This window comes from Schistocerca cancellata, chromosome 9 (assembly GCF_023864275.1).
Source record: "Schistocerca cancellata isolate TAMUIC-IGC-003103 chromosome 9, iqSchCanc2.1, whole genome shotgun sequence".
Classification (NCBI taxonomy): domain Eukaryota; kingdom Metazoa; phylum Arthropoda; class Insecta; order Orthoptera; family Acrididae; genus Schistocerca; species Schistocerca cancellata.
Window position 1 is genome coordinate 345,033,432 of NC_064634.1, and position 27,729 is coordinate 345,061,160.

The 27,729-nt window shown below is 36.9% G+C and overlaps 2 protein-coding genes across 7 annotated transcripts in view; one reads left to right on the forward strand and one right to left on the reverse strand.

Annotated features, from left to right (window-relative positions):
* LOC126101050 (DNA-(apurinic or apyrimidinic site) endonuclease) overlaps positions 1–2,544 on the reverse strand; it is a 67,998-nt gene extending 65,454 nt beyond the window's left edge. The window contains exons 1-2 of one of the 6 annotated variants that reach the window (XM_049911713.1): positions 1,886–1,997; positions 1,755–1,791 (exon numbers count right to left, since the gene is read on the reverse strand). In XM_049911713.1, the coding sequence (XP_049767670.1) occupies positions 1,755–1,790 (36 nt within the window). In that variant the 5' untranslated portion in view covers position 1,791; positions 1,886–1,997. Of the gene's footprint in view, positions 1–107; positions 154–979; positions 1,132–1,341; positions 1,489–1,754; positions 1,792–1,885; positions 2,036–2,407 lie in introns of those variants that run through there. The other 5 variants (XM_049911718.1, XM_049911715.1, XM_049911716.1 and 2 more) reach the window with 5 other exon arrangements.
* A 372-nt stretch (positions 2,545–2,916) lies between these two features.
* LOC126101052 (all trans-polyprenyl-diphosphate synthase PDSS2) lies at positions 2,917–26,710 on the forward strand. Its single transcript, XM_049911719.1, has 6 exons — positions 2,917–3,263; positions 3,333–3,461; positions 3,737–3,938; positions 17,973–18,239; positions 24,334–24,492; positions 26,513–26,710. The coding sequence occupies exons 1-6, from the start codon at positions 2,929–2,931 to the stop codon at positions 26,666–26,668; spliced, it is 1,248 nt and encodes a 415-aa protein (XP_049767676.1). The 5' UTR covers positions 2,917–2,928; the 3' UTR covers positions 26,669–26,710.
* The last annotated feature ends 1,019 nt before the right edge of the window (positions 26,711–27,729 follow it).

Here is a 27,729-nt window from a genome sequence, read left to right on the forward strand (position 1 = left end):
GTTCTCTATTCTTTCATTCTGCCAGTTTTGGCGATAATAGTCACTAAGAATACCATGAAAAAAATAAGCTACCCTATATCCTGTTACTGTTCAGCTAGGTAGCCTACCTGAATGTAAGTGTATTCCGCCATTCCTGTTACTAGAAAGTCACAAAACCAGTGTGCTTGTCATTATATCTAGAAACAAAAACCATCATCTGTCAGTGATGTGTGCTCAACTACACCACCATTACAATCAGTAGGTTCAGAACATTACAGAAAAATTAATACTAATTTGCAATCCAACAGATGTCTGATGTTGAAGTGAAGGTATGTATTGCAATAATTAACTCAAATACTATGAAGCTCGCAATCCAACACATGAATTTTTGCGGAAAGAAAAAAATAATAATTCTTTGGGTTGTCACCATTTTCTATGTCTTGACAATAAAATCTTACAAAAGATATTAATGTAAAATTCAGTTCATGTTTAGTAGTCACATACAGACCCTTGCTAACATGTTCACAAACACTGTAATAATAAAATTAATTGCTAAATAAGAAAATGATAAAACAACATATTACTACTGGAATTCTTAATCTGTAGCACTGTACAGTAGGTTCCCAAAGTAACGTTTAGATTGTGGACAGTTAAATTGAGCCTCACATGGATTTGGGTGATCAGGGCAACCTGTTGGCTCGCCAATATTTTAATTAATATGAGCTACAAATGTGGGACACACATTTATCTTTTATTAAAATGTGGGATACCTGTTTACCTTTTATTATATTTTCTAAATTATTACTGTCAAACACGTAATTTTCTTGTTATAAAACATTTTGTGGCTACACTCACCCCAATTTGGACTAAAAAAACTAGGATTTATCTTACAGGAAGAAAATTAAAAGTTACACGCTGCAGTCACAAAAATGTTCGTGTTCATTAGATACTAATAGCTTTGTAAACAGCTAAAAACACTAGAGACTTGGCGTTGTCCTACCTTCGTAGGAGCAACTTGTTATTTTAAGGGTCTACGGATTGGTGTTCCTGAACATATTTGTATCCAACAACGTTTCCAGAATTGTCTCCGCTGAACAAATGTAATAAAATGTGTCAAAATGCATTCCTCAAAAGATGTATCTGTTCCCCCTAGCACCTACTTCTAAGCAATACCTACACGTCGCCGCGAATAACATGAGACAGCTTACTAAAGAGAGTCAAGAACGATTTTAAAATTTCTGGCGATTTCAATCTAATTTTGGAACTCGTGCAAGTGAAACGCTATTTACTACACAATTTGTTCAAATAACAATAATTCATATAATTTCTAAATATATTAAGCTATGATTACCCGGTACTTACTAGTATTAAACGTAGACAACGATTTGGCGCACAAGCTTAAGTTCAAACACTATGTACAAAATAATGAATTTTTCGTCGAGTGAAATAAAATTTATGGTAACAACGAAATATTTTTACAAAATACAACAAAATTACGGATTTATCAGAGCATACCAGTCTTTAAATCTGAATAAACTTAAATTATATAATTTCTCACGATCTACGTTATTCCATTCAAACAATATTTTTAGCGCCAATAACGCATGCCGGCCATATTTCCTTCGTATCACGCGTTTAAAAGTAAAAGTGTTAAGAAATAAGTGAAACCTTGTTACGTATGTAGTAATAAGTACTCTAAATTTTAAGTTTAACGAACACCGGTCTTATTTTAAACTGTACCTCCAGTTGACTGGAAACGACCGTGAACAACTTACCTTGGCGATCACTGTTTTCTTAGCTTTAGGCGGCATCCTCGCAAGAAAATTCAAATGACTAAAATTAAATTTTATGGGAAAATATAAAGCACTATAGTTATTCAGCGTACAATATACTAAAGAATATCTACCATGTGCAGCCTCAAGTGTGGAATATATTCTTCGAAAATACGGAATTAAAGAGCCGCTTAAACACGGATAACACAAACAACTGCTGCTCAACTTTGTCAATAAAGCACGGACAACCGCCATATATGGGAAGCAACAAGCAATGCTGTAATATATGTTTTCCGCATAGATTTTTGGTGGAATTTAATTAATATGTTTGTAATAACCAGTAGCGCGAATCCAATCATATACCATCAAGTGTCTGTATTTTTGCAAGAGTGCCCCAAAATATTCGTTTTAAAAACTTATAGGATTGTTGGATAATTGAAGAAAATATTGTATTGCGTATTAGCGGTGAAGTATTGTTTCTTTAAACGGGTGACTAGTCACACCACTCGCTATGATCACTGACTAAGATACATCTCATTTTTAAACTTGCGGCAAAGTTCTCGCGGCTAGAAACCTACAACGTACAGAAAACAAAACAGACTTAGACAAAGAAGAAATTAAACTAAAAAATCATGAGAAAAACGTTTAAACCATACTTGCAGCCTCTGACAGGTACCCGGTGTACTACCACAACTGCGGTATGATGCCGTAGGGTCGAAACCCAAGCAGTCTTAGTTGTGTCCCGGCCGTTTAGTGGCTACTATGCAGATCCATATTCTCTCCTTCGTTTATTAAAAAATGATTTCATATGATAAGTACCGACGATAGTTTACGGTATACAAGGCTAAGTACTAAGTAGTATCTAGCAAAGGGCTGAACTGTCAAAGCTACCAGTAATTATGCGTCAACATTTCACGAAAACAATTTATCAGCTTAATTTCTTTTGTAGTAATTTTGAAGGATTCTAAAGGGCACAGAAAAAATATGTGCACAATGGAAAAAAAATTCTGAAGAAAGAGAGGGAGATGGTTTATGTAGGAAGCGCTTTCACTGCGACAAACAGGTTATGACACAGATTCACGAGACCCTTTCCTACACGGCATACCGAACAGTAATGTGATTCTCTCCTTGCTTTCACCGTTGACAGCAAGCACAGAGACGAATCGCTGTGTCTAAAATGTTTGTGCAGTCGATTAAATGTGGATTGTTTCGGAAATGTGGAGTACTCTTGACGCACAAGAATGGAACAGCTGATCAGCTAGCGCCCGTTGTTCTACAAAGACTTCTGTTCGATAAAACATATCATGTAAGCAGTGGACGACTTGGTGCAGTTAAACTGACACACAATCAGAAACCAGACTGGAACAAAGCTGTCTCCGAAGCAGAAAAAATAGTTGGATACCCTACCTCATTTCTCAGTTTACGGTGGCTTTTAAGCGACGAAATTGCGAACGTTGCTCTCCACCTCAGGAAATTAGTGGGTTCAAACCACCCTCTGCTGAAAACTGCTAAGTGAGTTATCTTTAAATGTGTATGATTGTCTATTGTAGTACGAAGGTAACCATATTGCATTGTTTACAGGGGTTTGTTATACAATGGTCGCAATAACATGCAAGCCTGGGGACTAATTGTACTGCTAATTTCCAAAGCTGCAGGACATTTGAATGTGGAAGAAATGGAGGAAGATAAAGCAGCAGGGGTTCTACACAGGTAGAGAGAGAGTCTGTATTTCCTATAGATGATTTTATCTAAATGTCATGTAGTTTATGACATTTGCTTAGGCAAATGTCATAAACTACAAAACTGGCTCGCTTGTGTTTGGCAAAGTAACTACCCATAGCTTTAGCTGTCACTGTATTTACTAACAACACTTGGATACATGTTATGCAATATATATTCCTTTATGTGTATTCAGCTGCATAGATGGGATTTGTAGAACAGCTTTATTTTACGCTGCCTGAGAATGATAAATGATACTCTTACAGTCAGCGAGCCTTAGCAGAAGTTACAGAAATGATCCGCACAAGTCACCTGGTCCATAAAGGCATGGTTAATATATATCCTGGCCTTTACCCTGAAGCTGCTGATCTGGGTGATATGACTTTTGGCAACAAGATTGCTTTGCTAAGTGGTGATTACTTGCTGGCTAATTCTTGTATGGAGCTGGCATCTCTGCGAAATCAAGATGTAAGTGTAGTATGATGTAAAAGAACCTTGCATGACTACAGTGGTGTGCTCAACAAAAGGGATAGGGAAAATAATGAATTATGTGCTTTTTACCTAAGTTTCTTCTTAATGTTTGGCTAATTCTGTCTTGTAGGAGATTCAGTAATGAAATGTCATGACTGCTTTTCTGCCAGGATGCTTGTCTGCATGAATTTGTTGAATGATTCTACTGCAGCCATAGGTGAAATTCACATCATTTTAAGACCACTGTATATTATGTTAGTCTTAAACCATGGTTTAGCAAAATACGACCAAAAAATGAAGAAAACAAGAACACAACCTAAGACTTTTCTCATTTATTGACACTCCAGTGCAGAAAACAAACACACACTCACTCACTCTCTCTCTCTCTCTCTCTCTCTCTCTCTCTCTCTCTCTTTCCTGGAATTTGGAGTACAGAGTTTTTATTCATTACACACTTCTCATATAATCCTAGAAGTATTTCCTGTAATTCTCTGATAAACCTCATATTTAGCTCATTATAGCACTACATGACTGATCATAGTTAGACAATACTGTGGCTTTGTTGATGGATGCCTTTCAGTTTTTGGTTCTCACAGTGAGTCTTGTGCCCCTCCCTCTCCCCCGCCCCAACCCTGTCATGGGTAATTCTGTAGATGCCTATGCTTAAGGATACACTAACTTTTCTTCTATCTTGGAGACCTATTTTTCTCTGCAACAACAGAACACCAATATTAGGAATAATCAGTATCACTTCAGGCAGGGGGGAGGGGGTGTTACCTTCATAGCCTCAGATGTTACTAAATTTAGCATATGTTAAATTCAGTAGTAAATAAGAAACACACTTTTTTTTCCCCAAATTCCTGCCCCGCGATACAGGCCTCCAAAGATGACACCGCAAACACCATTTTAAAGATGCGAATTTTGGAAAAAAATTTAAAATGCTGTATCTCTGTAACAGTTATAGAGATTTTGTTAGAGTTTTTTTTTATTTGAAAGATAATTGCTTTATGATTACAATGGTATCCTCTGTGTGGACATAACTTCAAAGTTCTTTTACTGTCGCATTTTGAATTTTTTTTATACAGAAAAAATTTTTTTTTCAAAAATGCGTATTCAGAAAAGTTAGATTTTTTTATGTTGATTAGTACCATGTAGTACTATATTGTCTGTAAAGGAGAGCTTCCACTTTTTAGTTGGACAGGTTTTATTTTAAAAAAACATTTTAACTTTCAGGGGTAATGTATGTCTTCACTGAAGTTGTTTCTTACTAATTTATTTGTAAAAATGTTAAGCTTTATTGCAGTTATTTTTTATCCCTTTCTTTGTTGTAGTTATTTCTTTTCACTTTCATTGTTGCACATTTTTTTTATACTTTGTTGTAGTTTCTTGTCAGTTTCTTTGTCGTGATTGTTCATTGCAGGTTTATGTATTGTAGTTGTTCAGTGCTAATTTGTTTACTGAGGAGGCTTCTAAGAAATCAGAGACCATCCACTGGGTTCTGTGTTTTTGTGACGAATTTGCCAATTGACACAGTTGCAGTGTGTTTTGTGAAAAGGAATGTTTGAAACGTCTTCTGACTGGGATCACAGGAGAGTGAAGTGTGCTGACTATTTGCATACCCATAAAAGAGTGATATATAAGACTTTGTCCAGGTTGGGAATAAGTGTTCACATTTGAATAATATGTTTCAAAGTGAACATGTTTCCAGTGACGACTCTTTGTGTTCTAAATGTTTTGACATAATATAACAACAATGATAATATCTGAACGATGCAGATTTTTCATCAATAGAGGAAGAATTAAATACCCTGAATTAGTCAACTTACAGAGGCAGGTGGTGTTAGTGCTGTTGAGAAGCCGTGGTCAGTGAAGTCGAGTTATAAGCTCTATGCATCAAGAAAGTGCAGAGAAATTATTAAAGCTATGGATGAATACACTACAGCAAAACTGACCACACTCTTCAAAGTAGAAACTCCATCTTCAGAAGAAAATGAACCAAAGCACACTTGCACCTCTTGCCAGGAATTTTTCACAAATATCAATTCAGCTGTTGAATATTGTGCATTCTACAGTGAAAAGACATATCAAAGAAAACAATTTTGAACCATGTTCCATCAGTATCAAAGTACGTGGTAGACAAATCAAGAAATGTGAGGTCTGTAAAAGGAGTCTTTGGAAGACCAGGTCCCTATTATGGTCATCCTGTAGATGTAGCTCAAGTTCAAATAGTGCAGTCATTTTATCTGGAAGATAAATGGGACTGTTCTCACCAGACTGCCAACAGAAAAGACACTATAACTGTAACAGCTGGAGGTCAAAAAGTTGTGAAAGTGAAGAGGTACATGACTCACAGCATTAAAGAAACTTTTGCAATTGATGAGAGCAACTATAAAACTTCATATATTGGAAGACCAAAATTTTATGCACTGCGACCTAAGTGGATTGTTCCACACCCACCTAGAGATGTCTGTTTATGTATGTACTGTGCGAATTTTGACCTTTGTGTGGTAACTCTGAAGAAACTACTGGAGTATGTGACATATGACACCTTGGTGAAGTCATGTGAAGTCATTAGTAGTCTGTGGCGTAAAGCGAAAGGCTTGTTATTTCAAGAATGTTGTGACTGCCCTGGAATGGGAAGACTGTCTTTACAGATGCTTGGCCTGGAAGACGTAGCAGACACCTCTCTGCAGAAATTACATATGCGACATGGGAGGGAAATAGACTAATTAAGAAAACTGTTGCCTTGACAGTTTCATTGATGAACTTGGTAAATGGTTAGTGAAAGCGGTAACACAACAGCATCTGAATAAAAATGGTTCAAATGGCTCTGAGCACTATGGGACTCAAACTGCTGAGGTCATTAGTCCCCTAGAACTTAGAAGTAGTTAAACCTAACTAACCTAAGGACATCACAAACATCCATGCCCGAGGCAGGATTCGAACCTGCGACCGTAGCGGTCTTGCGGTTCCAGACTGCAGCGCCTTTAACCGCACGGCCACTTCGGCCGGCTCTGAATAAATTGCAACAACACATTGCAGAAGTGAAAGGGTGTGTACAGACAGAAGAACTATGTTTAGAGCTTCACTGTGGTTTTGCTGAGAACTGATGTGTAATTATCTCACAAGAAGTACAAGGGTATCATTGGAGTATTGACCAGGTTTCAACTTTTGCAGGAGTGACATATTTTCAAAACAAGACAAAAGTGCTGCAGCTGTAAGTGATGACACAGGACAGACTCAGCGCACACTTTGTTAGCAGCACACAATATACTTCAACTGCAAACAGGGGCAGCAAAGCTCATCATTGTTCCTAGTCACCTTAAAAATTGTTACCAGCTATTTGAACTGAGGCTTGTGCCAACTGACTGGGTATACGATGCTACTGGTCATGGGAAGGGGCCTTGTGATGGTGTAAGAGGCCAGCTGAAGGACCATGCTACAAAACACAATCTCTCCATACCAAATACAGCTGCAATTCAGATTCAGAATGCTGAGTATTTCACAAGTCATGAAATCTTGTGCATCCACAGCCCTCATTCTTTTGTCCAAAGAGGAAATCGAAGAATTCCGTGACCAGAAAAAAGAAGAATGGTCCAAACAAACTATTCCTGGGAAAGGAATTCAGAAGACTCATTTTTGGACTCAGTGTGATGGATGCACTCATAGTGCACACACTTTAAAGAGCAAGAAGGAAGAAATTTCATTCATTTGGCCAACACCTCAGAAACGACAGGATATTATTCAGATTCACAACCTGAGAAGGAGGGTGTTTGTGGCGTGTGAGTATGACTGTGACTGATGGATTATAGACACCAGTTATGAGTTCAACAAAACTGTAGTGAACATTATGCTACCACATGGACCAGGTGTTGGATATAGGTTTCTAGCTGAAGGACAGCAACAGTGCCATCACTGCTGAATTCCTGTTCAAATGTTTTGAAGATTGTTAAGTGCTCCAGTACCTATTGGTTCAACAGGAAGGCATCACTCTATACCAAAGGAAGATACTGAAGCAATGGAACCCATTTGTAGTTCATTGACTGCCTGATTTCAGTACAAAACAGAGGGCGCAGAAGTTGTATAAATTGAAACCTTTAAGTCTTTGGACTTTTCACATACATTTCGGAATCATTTAAAATGCTTGAATAATGAGTCTCTTACTCATATTTCAAAACTAAAATTATGTTAAATAAGGCTAGGTTTTGATTTTTATGAGCCTGTTATGTGATAATAAAACGGGTTTATGTATGCCAAAAATTTCAGTTGTTTATAAAAAATGTTCAATCAAAAAGTGGAAGCTCTTATTTTCAGGAAATGTAGAACTATATGGTACTAAACAATAGAAAAAAATCAAAATTTTATGGAAAAAAAATCCATGAATTATAAAAAAAAGTTCAGAACACTATAGTAAAAGAACTTTGACATGTAAGTCCAAATAGAGGATATCTTTGTAAACATAAAACAATTATCTTTCAAATAAAAGAAATACCCCAGCAAAATATCTAGAACTGTTCCAGAGATACAGCATTTTAAAATTTTTTCCAAAATTCGTATCTTCGAAATGGTATGCGCAGTGTTATCTTTGGAGGACTGTATCTTGGAGCAGAAAATATTTTGGAGAAAACAAAAAAATACATGTTCCTTACTTAGTTCTTCATTTTAACATATGCTAAATTCAATAACATCCTAGCCTGCGTGAATTGATATGACTATGCTCTTAGCACTTAATTCTTGGATACCACAAATTTATATTGATCCTTTCTCTTCTGTGTGTTTACAGCTGTATGTCCTCTTAGTAATAATTATTGCTTGAGTGATAACACATTCTTTTGTCAGTGAAATTCAACTACCTTCAGACAGCTGCAGAATGGTTATGCTTGTTTTCAACTTTAGCTACATAACAATTTTATATACCATTGCAATAAAGTACCAATTATGAAAATGATGCTGATTCGCATGTGTTGCGTGTAGTTATTATTATTATTATTATTATTACTACTACTACTACTACTACTACTACTACTATTTCTTTCCTGCCCGCCCCATCCTCACCTTATCCTGTCCTATTTTGCCAATGTTTTATGTGTATATATTATTTCTGTTGCTTCTGACACGTCTAATAATATTGTACTAAATGGCCTATTGACAAATAAATAAACAATAAATCTATTCAGGAAATGAGCGAAGAGCTGTTCCTGGGCTTTGTATTGCCTCTCCCATCAACCTTTGTGCCACTTCTGTAAACCTGTTAAGTGGTTTCTTTTATGTACTATGAGCTGGTTGCTGCCCTGGGAGGAGGTGGTAGGGCTTATCCCAGCAGCCGATGAACTACAAGCTGATTACAATATTTTACCCTCAGCATTCTCCACATAAGGGCCTCTCCATTCCCCACATAATGGTCTCCCTCAGCATTCTCCACATAAGGGCCTCTTTATAGTGTGCAGTTAGTGTTTAACGTGGTTGCCTAATTTTGTATCTCCTATTGGATATGAACAGTAGATTAAAACTGAAGAATTTATTTTATTTTATTTTCCACAGACCATTTAGTACAGTAGTATTGGGCATGACACATTCATTACAGAAATAATATATACACATATAAAACATTAATTAAGTGGGATAGGATAGGGCAGGAAGACAGCCATGGCCTAATCAAAGGAACTAACCCAGCATTCACTTTAGCAACTTGGAAAAACTATAGAAAACCCAAGTCAGGATGGCGGACAGGAAGTAAATCATGGACCTTCCAAATGCGAATCCAATATTTTAAGACTGGCATAGCCACCTCGCTCGGTACATTTGGAAAAAGGTAGGAAATTAAGGAGGTGGGGCCTGGTAAACCAAAAGGAACAGAGGTTGTTCAAAGTTGCAGAGGGAGCATTAGGAAATGTTGGACTGAAATGAGCAAAAGGAATACAACAGAAGATGAATGGGTAGCTTTGAGAGGTACAATGATACTGCTGTGGAGGATCGCATGGGTAAGAAGACAAGACCTAGTAGAAATACCTGGATAACTTTGGAGAAAATGATCTTAAGTGACAAAAAAAAAAAAAAAAAAAAAAAAAAAAAAAAAAATATATAAAAATGAAGCAGACAAGAGGGAATACACATGTCCAAAAAATGAGATTGTCACAAAGTGCAGAATAGCTAAGCGGAAATGGTTAAAAGGCAAATTCAAGGCTGTAAAAGCAGTGCAACTAGGGCAAAGATAGATGCTGACTATAGGAAAATTGAGAGACCTTTGTAGAAAAAATAAGCAACTTTATGAATATCAAGAGCTCAGAAGGCATCCGAGTACTTAGCAAAAAAGGGGGATATACAGAGGATCTATATGAGGAAAATGAACGAGGACAATGTTATACAAAGAGAGGAGGAAGTAGGTGAAGATGAGATTGGAGATATGATACTGTGAGAGGAGTTTGACACAGCACTGAAAGACCTATATTGTAACAAGGATATATATATATATATATATATATATATATATATATATATATATATAAAAAGAAAGATGATGAGACTTACCAAACAAAAGCGCTGGCAGGTCGATAGACACACAAACAAACACAAACATACACACAAAATCTAGCTTTCGCAACCAACGGTTGCCTCGTCAGGAAAGAGGGAAGGAGAAGGAAAGACAAAAGGATATGGGTTTTAAGGGAGAGGGTAAGGAGTCATTCCAATCCCGGGAGCGGAAAGACTTACCTTAGGGGGAAAAAAGGACAGGTATACACTCGCACACACACACATATCCATCCATACATACAAGACACAAGCAGACATTTGTAAAGGCAAAACTCTTTGCCTTTACAAATGTCTGCTTGTGTCTTGTATGTATGGATGGATATGTGTGTGTGTGCGAGTGTATACCTGTCCTTTTTTCCCCCTAAGGTAAGTCTTTCCGCTCCCGGGATTGGAATGACTCCTTACCCTCTCCCTTAAAACCCATATCCTTTTGTCTTTCCTTCTCCTTCCCTCTTTCCTGACGAGGCAACCGTTGGTTGCGAAAGCTAGATTTTGTGTGTATGTTTGTGTTTGTTTGTGTGTCTATCGACCTGCCAGCGCTTTTGTTTGGTAAGTCTCATCATCTTTCTTTTTAAATATATTTTTCCCACGTGGAATGTTTCCCTCTATTATATATATATATATATATATATATATATATATATATATATATATATATATATATATATATATATATATATATATATATATATATATATATATATATATATATATATATATATATATGATATTTCTTTAGAATTACAGAGACCCTTGAGAGAGCCAATCATGACAAAATTATATGCCTGGAGTGCAAAATATAAGAGAGAGGTGAATTACCATCAGACTTAAGGAAGTATGTAATAATTTCAATTCCAAATAAGGTGTTGACATGTGTGAATACTGCCACATCGTCAACATCATGGTTGCAAAATGTGGATAGAAATTATTTACAGAAGAATGGAAAATTTGGCAGAAGGCGACCTTAGGGAAGTCAGTTTGGGTTCTGGAGAAACGTAGCGACAGACGAGGCAATATTGACCCTACCATTTATCCTAGAAGATAGGCTGCAGAAAGAGAAAGCTATCTTTATAGGATTTGTAGATTTAGAGAAAGCTATTGACAACGCTGTCTGGAATAGAGCTGAAATTCTGAAGGTAGCAGCAATAAAATGTAGGCAGTAAGTGGTTACATTTAACTTATACTGAAACCAGACAGTGGTTAGAAGATTCAAAGGACATGAAAGGGAAGCCATCAAACAGTGCAGGAAACCAAGGAGAAATTCAGAAAGAGAATCAGGCAGTAGAAATAAAAACACTGTGGTTGCCATTGACATTATAATTGTGTCAGAGATGGCAAAGGATTACGAAGAAGAGTTTAACAGAATAGATAGTGTCTTGAAAAGGAATTATAAGATGAACATCAATAAAAGCAAAACAAGGGCGAGGGAATTTAGTCAAATTATATTAGATGATGCTGAAGGAATTAGATTAGGAAACAAGACACTAAAAGTGGTAGAAAAGTTTTGCTATTTGGGCAGTAAAATAACTGATATTGGCCGAAGTAGAGAGGGTATAAAATGCAGGCTGGCAATGGCGAGAAAATCATTTCTGAAAAAGATAAATTTGTTGACATATAATATCAGTTTACATGTTAGGAAGTCGTAAGTTATTTATCTGGACTGTTGCATTGTAATGAGGTAAAATGTGGACAATATGGAGTTCAGACAAGACGAAGAATAAAAGCTTTTGAAATGCAGGTTATAGACGAATCCTGAAGATAACAATTGTGTAGCTATCGAGGAGCAGAGGATAGACTAAACGAGAGAGTTGCATCGGACTTACGAGAGAGTTGCATCGGACTTACGGCCACGACAACAAAATGAAATGTATGTACCTGACATTGATCATGGCTGCACTATAATAAAAATATTCTCTTATCTCTTTGTTCAAGCAAGTCATTTTATCTAGTAACTATTTAATTGCATGACATTCTTTTTGAACCTAGCATTCTTACACATTGTATTCTATATAATGCACATTTATACAAGGAAACCAAATCATTAAATGTGGAAATTTAAAAGTGTTTACATGTAGTAATTTGGATGAGGTAAATATTGGTGTGGTTTTGTTTCATAAATAATGCTATTAATTCAAATTAAAAAAAGGGAAATGGATAGGTTGAAGTTAGATATAGTGGGGAATTAGCGACGTTTGGTCACAGGAGGGCCAGATGGGCACAGGGTTATAAATACAAACTCAGAGATCTAATAATGAACAATAAAATAAGAAGCTACTATGAGTAGCATAGTGAATGCATTATCATGGGCCAAAATAGACACAAAATCAACACCCACAATAGTACTACAAGTTTATATGCCAACTAGATTCACAGATAATGAAGAGATTGAAAGAAAGTGTGATAAGATAAAAGAAATTATTTCAGATAGTGAAGGCAGAGGAAAATTTAATTGTGATGGGTGACTGGAATTCAGTAGTAAGAAGAGGAACAGAAGGAAAAATAGGATGATATGGACTGGGGGAAAGGAATGAAAGAGGAAGACACTTGATAGAATTTTGCACACATTGTCATTTAATCACCACTAAGAAGGTCGTATACATGGAAAACACCAGGAGACACTGGTAGGTTTCAGATTGATTATTAAGACATAGATTTCGGAACCAAGTTTAAACTGTAAGTCATTTCCAGGGGCAGATATGGACTATAACCATAATTTATTGACTATGAACTGTTGATTAAAACTGAAAAATTTCCAAAAAGTAGAAAATGAAGCAGATGGGACCTGGATAGGTTGAAAGAACCAAGGGTTGTTGAGATTCCAAAAAGAGCAGTAGGGAACAATTGAGTGAAAAAGGGCAGAGGAATATGGCAGAAGATGAATGGGTAGCTTGGAGAGGTAAAATAGTGAAATCAGCAGCAGAGGATCAAATAGGCAAAAAGGACAAGGCCAGGTAGAAATCCTCAGATATCACACGAGAGATTGAATTTAATTGATGGAAGGAGAAAATATAGGTGAAACAGAATAAGAATGTCTAAAAACTGAGATTGACAGAAAGGACAATATGGCAATACAAGAATGGTTATTGAACAATTGTAAATCTATGGAATTTGTATAACTAGGAGGAAGATATGAGGGTTGCCCAGAAAGTAAAGAAAATTTTTGTACAACACTTGGTGCTGATCCCGCAACACCACGATTGTAAGCATGCCAGTGACATGCATCGCCCCCTCCCCTCCCGTCTCAGTGTAAGCTGAGGTTTGTTGCTAAACGAAATGCCTCTTTGTCATGTAACTTTTTGAAATGGTGGGACCCATCAGAAGTCCTGCCAAATGCAAAGTGTACAATGTGATTCAGTTTCTGAATGCACAAAAGGTCTGAAATTTATAGGTGAATAAAGAATGTTTATGGTGACAGTGCAACAAATGAGTATTCAGAGAGGAAATTGTGCACTATGTTTAACCAAGGAAGAACTAGTGTGCATGACAAAGATCATCAGTTATTATAGGCTTGAAGGCAAAAGTTGAAGACAAAATTCAGGAAAACTCCAATTTTCACTTTATGCACGTTACACAACTCTTTTCCTCAAATTTCATGATCAGTCCCATATGAAATAGCGATATAGTATCTTGGCTACAAAAAATGCGCACTCAGTGGGTACCTAAGAATTTTACAGATGTCCAAAAGATGAAATGGATGGGGGCACTCCATGAATTTTTACCTGAATACGACAGAAGAGAACAAATGTCAGTCTATGGAGCGGCATCGCTCAAACTCTCCCACAAAATCCTGAAAAAAAAGAAATAAAATAAAATCTCAACATCAGAAAAGGGATGACAGTTTTTTGGGGTTTAAAGGGTTTGATCCATGTGGAATTCATACCAAGAGGAGAAACGATCAGTTCAGAGGCCTATTGTGAAATACACTGATGATTTTTGCATACCATCCTAAATGAGATGCAGATTGCTGTCGGCAAATGAGTTTCTGATTTATGGCAATATGCAGCCTCATGCATCAGCACAAATAGCTCAAGAATGAAGAAATTTTTGGTCACCCCCCTTACAGCCCTGACTTTGCTCAAGTGATTTTCACTTGCTACTGAAACTAAAGAAATTTTTTGGTGGAAGACAGTTTCCAAATGATGCAGACCTCAAACAAGCAGTCACATCCTGGCTCAAATCTTTGGGTAGAGCAGTACAACACGGGAATTGAAAATTGTTCCCATGTTATAATAAGTGCCTTGATAGTTATGGTGACTTCACTGGAAAACATATTAGGTTACTGTAACTTTGTAAATAAAGTTGTGTGTTAATATCTTTCATTTTTATTTAGTTAGACCAAAATGTTTTTTACTTTATGGGCAGCCCACGTACATATCACCTATGGCAAAATTAAAGAGGCTTGTGGAGAAAAGAGGACCAACTGTATGAATATCAAGAGCTTAGATGGAAAACCAGTCCTAAGCAAAGAAGGGAAAGTTGAAAAGTGAAAGGGCTATACAGAGGAACTGTACAAGGAAAATTATCTTTAAGGCAATATTACAGAAAGAGAAGAGGATGTAGATGAAGCTGAGATGGGACGTATGATACTGCAAGAGGAATTTGACAGAGAACTGAAAGACCTAATTGTAACAAGGCCCATGGAATAGATGATATTCTTTCAGAATTAGTGATATCCTTGGGAGAGTCAGCCATGACAGTTATTCGATCTGGTGTGCAAGATATATGAGGCAGGCAAAATACCTGCAGACATGCAGCAAGAGTGTAATAATTTCAATCCCAAAGAAGACAGGGACTGAGAGATATGAATTCTACCAAACCATCAGTTTAGCTAATCATGGTTGCAAAATATTGACACAAATTATTTATAAAAGAGTGGAAAAATTAATAGAAGCCTACCTCGAGGAAGATCTGTTTGGGTCCCAGACAAATGTTGGAACATGTGAGATGATACTGACTTTATGTCCTAACTTAGAAGATAGTTTAAAGAACGGCAAACCTACATTTATAGCTTGTGTAGACTTTGCTAAAATATTTTTATATAGTGACTGGAATACACTCTTTGAAATTCTGAAGATATTGAAAGGTTATACAGAATATCTGAGGAGGAATTGTCAGTATTCATGGCTATGACACGAACGATCATTAGAAGCAAAAGTCTTGTAAACATGGGCTCTAAAATGCATATCGTATGAGCTATGAGCATGTGTTCAGTTAGGAAAGCCATGTTTCTCATTAATGACAATGAACAAATGCTCATAGCTATTAAGGTAAGCATTTTAGAGCCCATCTTTACTGCACTTTATTGTTTTGAAAGATCATTCCTGCCATATACCTGAACATCCACCATTCCTCCTGGGACACCCTGTATACAACTTATAAAGAAACCAGACAGCAGTTATGAGAGCCAAAGGGTATAGAAGGGAAGCAGTGGTTGAGAAGGGTGAGAGTCAGGGCTGCTCTCACAGGGCTGTACTTTGAGCAAACAGCAAAGGAAGCCAAAGAAGGATCTGAAGAAGGAATTAAAGTTCAGGGAGAAGAGATAAAAAAAAATTGTATTTTCTGACGGCATTGTACTTCTGTCAGAGACAAAGGTCTTGAAAGTGCAGTTGAACAGAACGGATAGTGTCTTGAAAGAAGGATACAAGATGAACATTAAGAAAATCAAAACAAGGGCAGTGGAATGGAGTCGAATTAAATTAGGCAAAAATCAAACAATGGAAAATCCAAGATGGAATGTAACAATATTAGAGAAGGAAAGTTGCTACTCAGCAAAAAGCGGAGATGCTGAGCCACGATAGGCACAACAAAAAGATTCACACAATTATAACTTTCGGCCATTAAGTCCTTTGTAAGTAACACACACACACACGTGCGCGCGGAAACGCAACTTGCACACACATCTGCAGTCTCAGATAACTGAAACCACACTTGAGTATGATCTTACGGAACGATGTGGCATTTGGTGTCTCCAAGTGCCATGGTGCAACAGTCATTCTTGATACTCTTTGGACTCTCATACAGACGGTGTATAAGAAGATTGCTCAGGAACATATCCGGACAAGGACTCCCATACGACAGTTTGTGGGGGAGGAGTGGGGGGCAAGACTTGAGAGCATGGAATATTTTTAATATTTTGGAAGATGAATGGTGACTTGTAAGCAGCCATTAAAAAGATTCATTTTGGACCTTGCTAAATACCTGCATAATACTGACTTTTCAGTCATTTTCTTGATAGAACAACACCTGACTACACTATATTTTTTTCCTTGCCCTTAGAGCTGGCAGGGAGGAGACTGGGGGGGGGGGGGGGCGCAGGAGAGGTCCTTGCTTGCTCTTTGTATGTTCGCCCTTCCTTTAATCCACATCTTCTTAAATTTTTTTACAGTAAAGCTGTGTCAAACAACACACTGCTTTACTAACCATGGTCCTACTGTAGATGGTCTGCTCATGTTTTCCTCCAGCCTTTGAGCTGATTCACTCAGCTGATTATAGGAGCAACTGTAGTTTAACTGGAATTCCAAAACAGTGGTGCTAAATCGAAGAGAGCATTGATATGTTTCTGAACAACCCCTTTTGTACAGTCTGTATGAGAGTTCGCAGCATCAGCAGTGACTGTTGTGCCATGGTATGTAGAGGCTCTGAATATGGTGCAAGGTGTTCTCACACAGCTCTGAATTACATTGAGCTAGATATCGGGTACAGTTATGTAATGCTAAACATATGTGGACTGCCATGTACCTAATTTGTGAAATAAAGGTCATCTCTGTCACATGTAGTATTTTTAGCTTTGCATTTTTCATAAGTGTTAATCTACAGACTGTTTGTGTCATGTAACTGACTTACCATAAAGTACTCCCCCTCTTGTTAGGCAAACATTTGTGTCTGCAATCTTATTTAACTGTAGAACACTAAAGTGCTGAAAACAATACATTGCTATTGAAGTATCATAAATTCTACCACTTCAGATGTATTCAAAGGAAGTCATAATTTATAGGTTATGCATTAGTTAATTACAATTATTCGATCTCCAGTGTTATGTTACATACCGAATTATGCATGAAATATTCTGTTTTATACCCTACTGCAATCATAAATTTTATGTGGGTTCAGTAATCTAGGGTTAAGCAACACAACAGCAGTTTTACAATTTACACCAGTAAAATTTTCCCATTTTAATTAGTTTGCAACAGTTTTTCTATTTTATTATTATTTTTTTTTATTTGTTCAATTACAGAATTAATAAGCTATGCAGTGATAAATCAGCCTTGCTGAATACAAACTCTTGGGTTGTTTTTGTAGTTGTTCAGTCATATCACTGAAGTGACTTTGCTAATAGCCCTTTAATCATCATTTGTCTAAGCTGGAAAGCAACTCTAGTTTAAGCTGTCACTTTACTGGACTCACACATAATAGTCTGCTATGCTGCATTATTAAAAGTACTGGATTCTTGATGCACATTTTATAGCACAGTAATGCAAATGATTCCTTTTATTCTGACAGCTGGTTGAGTTGATGAGCAGTGCTGTGAGAGATTTAGCTGAAGCTGAATTTGTGGGAAGGCGAGACAAGCAGAACAATCCATTACCTTGGCCTCCAGGTACTCCAGGTTATCGTGATGCTGAAGAAGACTGGACAATACGTAATGTGCTTTCTGCTGGTAGCTTGCTTGGCAAATCATGTCAAGGAACACTCAAACTTGCGGGGCATGGACCGCAACTGCAGCAACAAGGGTACCTCTTTGGCAAACACCTTGCCCTTGCTTGGCAGGTATGTTATAGAGAAAACTTCACAAATATCTGAAGGAGGTTATTTAAAACTTATTAGGTAATAGTTTGAAATGTGTGTGACATAAGGATTTTCTGCAGTCCCTTGCCAAATGGGTCACGTTTCCTGTACTCCCATCCAGTACATCATCTTTCAGTTTCATCACAGGCATAGCGTACCTTAGGGGGATTTGAAGAGCAAAGCTGATCACCCAGTGAATACAAAATGCTCCAGTGCAATGGCTGCTTCATAAGCTGGGCCATCTGGAACCCCTCACAGAAGACTAGCTTCACTGACTTACAGAATAGGTAATTGTCTTTACAACACATCCTTCAATCTTTCTGGCCTCAATTTACACAAGGCTTTCCACCTCCACCCAGTGCCTCCCATTTCTCTCCATCAATCTACACTCATGCATTTCTGTCTATTGTTACACTCTTCATTCATATTCACTCTCTATCCTTCCCCATGAATTTTTACCTCAAAAGTAAGACATTGTTGAAAAGCTTAATGATGATTTCAAGCTCCTCTCTATTCCTGTCAACTGCTTTAATGCCACATCTGCAGTGTGGGCAGAAAGCAAGTGCCTACTGGATGTAACTAATATTTCCCAAAATAACTGCTCTACTTTATTGAAAAAAGATTTATTAAGATCAGCAGAATATTGCAGATTGTTTTTATAATGTGAATTCTACATAGGCACTAGTTTTTTCTACCAGTGTCTCCAAGTGTTTACAAATGTTCTTAACCAAGTTCAACAGGAACACTTGCAGTGCATTAGAGAGAAAATGCTGGGTGTTTAGACTAATTGCAAAATGTAGCAGAACACCATCTTGCATAAATAAGAGATTCTTGATTTTGTCATTTGTGGACAAAATGGCCATACGTGAATTTTCAGCATGGTCAGAGTTCATTGTGTTGCAAAGAAGGAATGGCTAACTAGTTGTTTCGATATTATACAGCACGACATCATTATCTTGGTGTGATGTTGCATTTCTGCATCAGTTACATATGGAGAATCTCTTATCCAGTAATGGAAAGTGTGGCAGTTTACAAATCATCCCATAAGAAACACAGCTTAATCATTCCAGCTTATATTTAAAAACAAGTCGGGGAAGTGTATGAACTAGCATACTACAATTTCTCTTTGCTCCGTCCGATGATCACAGATTCTGCACACAGTTCCTGGTAGTAATGTGGCTTCCACGAATTTATATTGTGTAGTGCATTAGGCAATTTTCATGGGCTGCCTGATGTGTTTAGTCTTCTGAGCTTTGGGTGAACATTTCTCGCAATAGCCACATATTTTCCTTCTCATAATAGCCACATATTTTCCTCTGGTATGGGGTGACCACTTCTTCCTGTACAGTAGCAGGGGTCTACCACGGAGATCACTCCTGTAATTTCCAAGCCTTTAGGGATGAGTGCTTGGAGGGGTTGAATCACAACAAATATACAGCTGCACTTTACAATATGGTATGTCAGCAAGGTGAGAGTATGTGTCTGGTGGAGTTTCCACAAGCTCCCTTTTGTTTGCTAATGAGGGCCAATAGCATAGTCAGTCTTCCCTAATCTGTGTGAAGTGGCTAGTTGGTAAGATTCACAGTGCATCCTGAATGTCCCAGTCACAATCTGCTAGACTTGCTTTTCAGCTAAAAAGGTTTCCAGTCCAGTCAGTTATTTTCTTGAATTGCTAGCTAAATTGCAAGACACATGTTTACAGAAATACTGATTATTCCAAAAATCTACACTATTTTACTCATTGTCATAGTGAGCAACATATTATTAAGGAGAGAGAATCCCCTAAAAGAGTGAAGAGCTTTGGGTCTGTCCTCACTCATTTATGATTGTCAGTTGACACAACACTTGACAAAGTTTACGAGGAAGGCCACACAAAAATAAAGAGAAGCTTGGAACCTCTCTGGCAAATGACAGTGGCTCTATTTTCTAGGCATTGAGTCTAACTGAGGTTGAATGACAGATATGTCATTCCGCACTGCTCGAACTTTATGCTAAAGTCATTTACAGCAATAGACAATTTTTTTTTATACATATAACATAACCATTACATTAGCAAATAAAACTGTTTGACCATGTCAGTTGTTATCTTACAATTCCATGTTGCAGTCAAAAAATTCTTTTAATTTATAGAAGGGGTTGGCAAGAAGCCACTTATTTAACGCTTTCCTAAATTCACACTCTGGAAGGTCTTTGTGGTAGCTTATTAAATAGTTTGTGGCCCACTAGCTCATAGCTATTGATTGACTTTGATAATCTATGGTATGACTTATGTACAGACTTATTAGTTGTTGTGTTGTGACCATGAATATTATTTTTCATTTTACTTCATATAGATTCTTTTTTTTTTTTACAGGTTAGCACTTGGTATATATACAGATCTGTAACAGTCGCTATTTTACATTCAGAGAATACGAGCTAACAATACGCTCTATGCTGAGAACATGTAATGCCTCTTGATTGCTTTCTTGTGCAGAAGTAATATGTTTTGAACATGGCTTGAGTTTCCCCAGAGAATAAGTCTATATGACAAAGTACTTTGAAAAAGTGCAAAATAATATGTTTTAACATTTCATAAGACATCTTAATAAGTAAATTACTCTGAATATTTTAACACTAATGTATTTTATGTGTTGCTCCCAGGACAATTTGTCATCTAAGTGTACCCCCAAGAATTTTATATAACAGGGATCACTAAAAGGACTTTTGTCCTTTAGAGTAAATACCATTTCTTGTGTTTTGTTCTCATTCAGGATAAACCCATTTGACATGAACCAGTATGACACTTGGGCGAGTGTATTGTCAGCAGAATCTTTTGACTTATTTAGATCATGGTTGTACTTTAGGAAGGTAGTGTCATCTGCAAATAGCACTATTTTGGAACTTATAAAGCAGGGTAGGTCTTTGATCAACACCAAAAACAAAAATGGTCCCAATACAGATCTTTGCGGAACTCCCACCTTAGTTTGTTTCTTGGTAGACGTTTCTGTGCCAGTACAACAACTTGCCTACAGTTTGGAAATGAGACTTAAGTATTTTTAGGCTGTTCTCCCTGATGCCATAAAACTGGAGCTTCTGTGTGTCACATCCTACACTGTCAAATGCTTTACTCAGGTCAGAGAATGTGGCATGAACAAATCCCTTCTCCTCAAACACTTTAAGAACATATTTAATTACAGAGTCTATTGCACCTATTGTTTATTTTTTTCTAATTCCATATTGTGCTACATTAAATATTCCAAGTTTTTTGAAATGAGCAGGCAGCTGATGGTAAATGATGTATTCTACTAATTTGGTCACAACTGGAGCTATTGATATTGGTCTAAAATTCGCATGGTTGTCTTTGTCACCCTTTTCATACACAGGATCCACACTAGATAATTTCAGCTTCTCTGGCAAACATTTATTTATGCAATGAGTCAATGGATAAACAATGGAATCAATGACTTTTTTCAGCATATTGCAAGACATCTCATAAATATCAATACTATCTGATGACTTAGTGTTCCTTACTATTCTTAATACAGTACAAGGCGTTACCTCAGAGAAAGTGAGAATATTACTGTAGGGCATCCCATAATGATTTTTTTCTAAGAGTTCTGATGGACTTGCATCAGGCTTACTGATGCCATTGCTAACTTCCTCGATAGATTTAACAAAATAATCATTAAATGCTTGTGGAGAGATATTGATTTTGACCTTATGTGATTCTTTGGCAACAATATTTATGAGATTCCAATTAGCTCTGCATTTATTGTTAGAAGTCACAATTTACTAGACACTGTGCCAATTTTTAGCTTCAAGAACTGCTTTTTTATAACCATTTCTCCATCTTACAGACAGAGATTTTGCATTTTCAAACTCAGTATTATTGTATATATCTAACAGCATCATTACATGATCCTTAATATCAGACAGCGTTTCAGTGTACCAAGAATTTTTCTTTTTTGACACCTTCTTTTTACAACCTCTGTCTGTTACTTTACATATCCTAACGGGAATACTTTCGTTAAATATTTGCAGAAATGTGTTAAAGAAACATTCAGAATTCATCTTGGCTGTCTCATTATTTGATTCATATAGATTACCATCATTTCTCTGGCAGAACCAATCTCTATCTGCAAGGGTTTTCCTGAACTTGTCAATTTTTCCATTGACAAATTCACAGAGATTGGTTCTGCCAGAGAAATGACCTGGTAACATTCATTTTCCTCGGAACCTCCACACGTGGATAAGTCTGGTGTGATGCTGTACACGGAAATGGGATTCATCTGAAAAGATGATATGGTGCCATTCTTGTGTTCAGTTTTGTAATTGGGTACACCACTATTGTGTCCACCTCTCTATACTGCTGCCACAATGACTGCTATGCTGAGAGTCTGTGGTGCTCTGAACATCATCACACTGTCCATGTGGATACCTGTATTTCTACAAATAAGCCCATTTTCTGATCCAATGCACGACACGGATGTATGATCCTGCGTGGCCAAGCAAAAGTGTGTGTGTCCTTCCTGAAGCCGTTGATTCCATATTCTCATGAATCATGGGATCCTGATTAAAGCAAGCAGCAATATCACAGAATGATAAACTGCAGCCTCAATAGGCTATGTACATGAGGAATAACACATTATCTGACAGACAACTAAATTTCAGCAGTGATTTCTGAATGAGAAACTAGCTGTATAATCTTCTTTTATATACAGAAAGTAGATGGCATTATCCCTATGTAATTTGTGCAGTTAACACTAAAATGCTAATCATCTGAATATCCAAGCATACTTGCAATTTGATTTTTGCTGCATGCCGCTTTCATGAGTTGCTATTTTAATAGCCAGCCATGTAGGTGAGATGATGTGTGATCAACAGAAATAAGATTGAAAACAATATTGCCCTTATGGGCAATATCCTCGTACCTGTTAGCTTCAAAGGACATTGTCAAAAGATCAGCAACATTTTCAACCTACTTTATACACCTGTTGAATGATCAATACCTCAGCTGTGTGGTGAATGGTTAGCTTTAACCCTTGCACTATTTGAGGACCATTTTAACAAAGCTCAACAAATACCATTTACAGAACATTACTGGATAGGTATTTTTTAGTTGTACTCAATATCGTTGATTCAAAAAATTTCAAAAGTATAATTCTGGACATCCATGTAGCTGTGAATTGATGAAGAAATAACTGAAGTTCATCACTGAGCTCCTTTATTGAGAAAAAAAATCTTAGAAATTACACATTTGTACAAAACTCAATATATCCACAATTTCATCTGTGTTTCTCCTTCAGTGCTATGAATTCTTTCATATTTTTATTTGCAGATTTCCAAAGGAGTTAGTGAATTTTAAAATGTACAAGCTCTTTTTACACAAAAATTTATAGTCTATAAGTTTTTGTATGACACTTTTCATTTGGAGTAGCCATTTCTGAGTTATAGGCATTGCAACTTGTGCATAATTCACTCTCCTGCCAAATAGGTAAAAATTACTGGTCTTTAAAGATCGATTGCTTTGTTGCCCAACAAGTGCTTAGCAAAGAATTGGTGTATCTTGTAGAATATTGTGCGATTGCCTGACAGTAAGCGTGAGTTTAAAGGTTTTTAAATTTAACTTTTAAATTTCATTTCTTAGTTTGAACCATGCAGTACAAAAGAAGGATTAGCTGAGTTTTGTGGAATCTTAAGAAACGGACATGTCCAGTTTTGTGGTAACTTGCTATAATCAGGTTCCCTTTACAATTGCAGATATTCAGTTTTGTCATATTTTCTTTTACCCATTAAGCGATGCTCTTATTAAAGAACCAGAATCCGTCAAACGCATTCTGGGGGGAAAAAAAAGGTGTTTGTTGAGTTTTTTTAGAACGTTCCTCATTTGTATTCCACCCAGGAATTTCCAGTCTCATATTGATACAAAATGATATTTAAATTTACATCACCTCATGAAATAATGGAATCTGGTGCAGCATTAATGTATTTAGCAGAATGTCACTAAAAGTTTCTTCTACTTGTGTGCAGTACATTGCAAACCAATACTGCAGAAGCAATTTGATGTAATTTATTCATATTTTTTTGTTTTATGCAGGCATGCCTTGATCTTGAACCTTTTGCATCACATTATACACCAGATTCGCCCTTTAACTTGACATCAGCACCTATATTGTTTCATTTAGAACATGATGCGACACTTTACAAGGAAATAGAGAAAGGGCATGAATCGGTGCTGAATGTTGATTACACCAAGGTAAGTCTGGAGAATGAGAAAATTATTAGAGTATGGCTGAATTACAAATGTACAGCCAAACATTCAACACATTAAAAGTACATATACTGGAAATGAGTGATGGACAATTATGTGACATACCATTCACCTTTGTTTCAATTTCTTGAGATTATGCTCTGTAAATTCATGACTTGAACTTAAGTTTTGTGCTTACTGTAAAGATGACATGTTATGCTGCAGATAGGCACAACTAAAAGACACTTGAACAATAGCTTTTGACCACAGCCTTCATCAGAAACAGAAAACATACATTCATTCACACAAGCAAGTGCACCTCACGCATACATGACCCTCATCTCTCAGCCTCAACCTACTGTAACATACAGTTACCACACCCTCTGTCCTATCACCTCCTCCCCATTCTCATCTCCCACCCTGTTTGTATGCCATCCTCTGTCAGTGCGCCCACCAATCTTTCCTGCTCCTTTACTTTCTCATTTCCTGCTCCCCCTTCCCCTCCACCCCACCTCCCTGCCCCACAGTCTCCCAAAGCTGCATCTGTTGGCAATCCAGTCCCTGACCAGTTTTCTCTCCATTCACCTGTACATTCCCCTTCCCTGCCTCTGCCTCGTCCAGATTGCTGCTTCCATCCTATGTGACAGTTGCATTCTGGTCCGAGCTGCTGAAGATGGCAGTCATGTGTGTATGAAGTATGCTTGCTTGTATGAATGAACATCTGGTTTCTTTTTCTGAAGAAGGCTGTGGTCGAAAGCTAATGTGTAAGTGTCTTTTAGTGGTGCCTGTCTGCAACAGAACATATCTTCATGGTAAGTAGCAATCTATCTTTTCCTTACGTTGTTGATACTCTAACCTATAATTTCCATTGTTTGAACTTAAGTTTTGTGTTCTTAAAATGACCTGATCCCAGCTGGGTATGGCTAATAGATATCTAGCTGCCTTTTGTAAACTCATATTTGCAGTTGAGGGAAACAAGGTTTCCCAACAACCTGATACAGAGATGGAGTATTATATTTGAAAAAAGATAAGGTTATTACCCTCTGAAATGTTTTTTCCTCAGTGCAATTAATTTTATCATAAATGAAAAATTAACATTCATATTTTTCATTGAAAAAGTTACACAATCACAACTTACATGCTATCTTTTAAAGTACACATTCTGAGAAGAGCCATTATAAAAGGGAAAGATAATCAAAAAAAAAGTTTTGTCTAATGAACCATATTGATATTAGATGATTACGGAGTAACCAGATACATGAAAATATGCAGAGGACCTCAGACTTTCCCAAATACTGTTAGAAATTCTGCAGTCAGGAACATAATCCAGCTGTCAATATTGAAACCCGGGTTCAAGTCACGGTTCAGCACAAGTTTCATTGTGTTTCTAGTAAATGGTACACCTGTTGTATAATTGTATTTGCAAATTTTATGTTTTTAATATGACTGCAAATAGGCAGCAGTATCTGATCCTTCAAACTTATCTGAAGGACATTTGAATCAAACTACACAGGCACAAAGTAGTACAGACACTGCAATAACTGTATTTGATGCCAAAGCAAATGCAAACTGATGAGCAAAACATTGTTTCTCCCTATGCGGGAATCATATAATATACAAGCAGTATGGAACGAGACAACAGGACATAAGGGAGTCTGGATCAGTCCTGGCGGCATGCTCAGATATGCTGGTTATGGCAACTGCTCGCAATAAATAGGAAATCCAGGTTTCAGTCCCGAATTGGCACAAATTTTCATGTGTTTCTATAAAAAGGTACAGCTGATGTATACTCATATTCACAAATTGCAGATACATTTCATGCATCACTCAATTAAGTTCCTTATATTCCTGAATCAGATATTGATAGCCATCATTAAACCAAGCTTCACCTCTCTCCTTGTCATCCGTCAGCTGAACATACTGCACTCTCCAAAACAAGCAGTTTATTATAAAGGCTCCACAAGTATTAATTCTTGGTCTTCCAAAGCTTTTTTATTTAAATTTGTGTGTTTATTTTATCTTGCAGGTACACAGCATTGTCCAAAAAGGCCCTGGAATCAAACGTACAAAACAACTTCAAAAAAAGCACTCCCAGAAAGCAATGGAAGTTCTAAAAGTGTTTGATGAAAGTGATGCTCGTACTGCACTGTCAAACATTATAGTTGCTATGGGTGAACTGTAAGTGTATGTACTGTGGAAAAAAAGTAAATCAGTGGAAAAATCAGGATGGAGACTCATTAATGTTAAGAGGCAAAATTGGGTCTGTTCTTGTGTTATTCCTGGAGGAGTACTTCTTCATGGAGCCTTGCGGTTTGTGATTTTTTTTCAAATGTGTTAGGCACCCCTACATGTGTATTATCTATCTTCATGCAAATAAGGCAAAAAACCTGATAAAATATGTAAGACACAAATAATAATAGATCAGATTTTAACATATATTATTTCAATTTAAAGTGAAGAGGTAACTGAAAACTGACAGTGTAAATTATGAAAATAATTCCTGTAATGTGAAGTATGTCAGTCAGTTGTTGGTGGCTCACCTCCATTGTGAAAACTTGAAGATGAAAGTACTTAAATTCTGCAATACTAAGAGACTTACACATACAGTGCTCAATTACGTGAGTCAGTATGAGGAACCTGTTTTACAGCAATAAAAAAAATTATATATATATTAAAAACAGTTGTTTCTTTAATATATATACTTTTTGTGTATACACTTACCACAAAATTATCCATTTTTTTACTTTATTGGTCATAGTGAATTGATGGGACTAGCTGCACTTCAATGTAATGTAATGTGTGTGTGTGTGTGTGTGTGTTCGAACTTCTCTGAAAGAGTCGTCATGAGTGTGCCCTTTCATGTCTACTAGTAGTTAAGTAAATGAGAAGAATAGGAATGAGAGGCAGAAATTTCAGTATTGCAACTGGATGGGTGTAGTGAAGATTTCCACTTCTGGCGATACTGACAACACTTTGCGATTGGAGTTAAGTATTACTTGCTTCACTGTTCTCACTAGAGAGAATACTAAGGAAAGGGCTTCTGCATACTCATTTCTTTCCCACTGAACATCCTCTGCCCTCTGTGTATCTATGACCACATACACATTGATAAGGCCCTGTATTTAAAAAGAACAGATGAAAATGCTGAAAGGTCAAAATAACAGAAATATATTTTTTTTTGGCTGCACCTCCAAAATCTAATGGATCACTATTGTTGTTATAAAACACCTCTATGTTGATAAG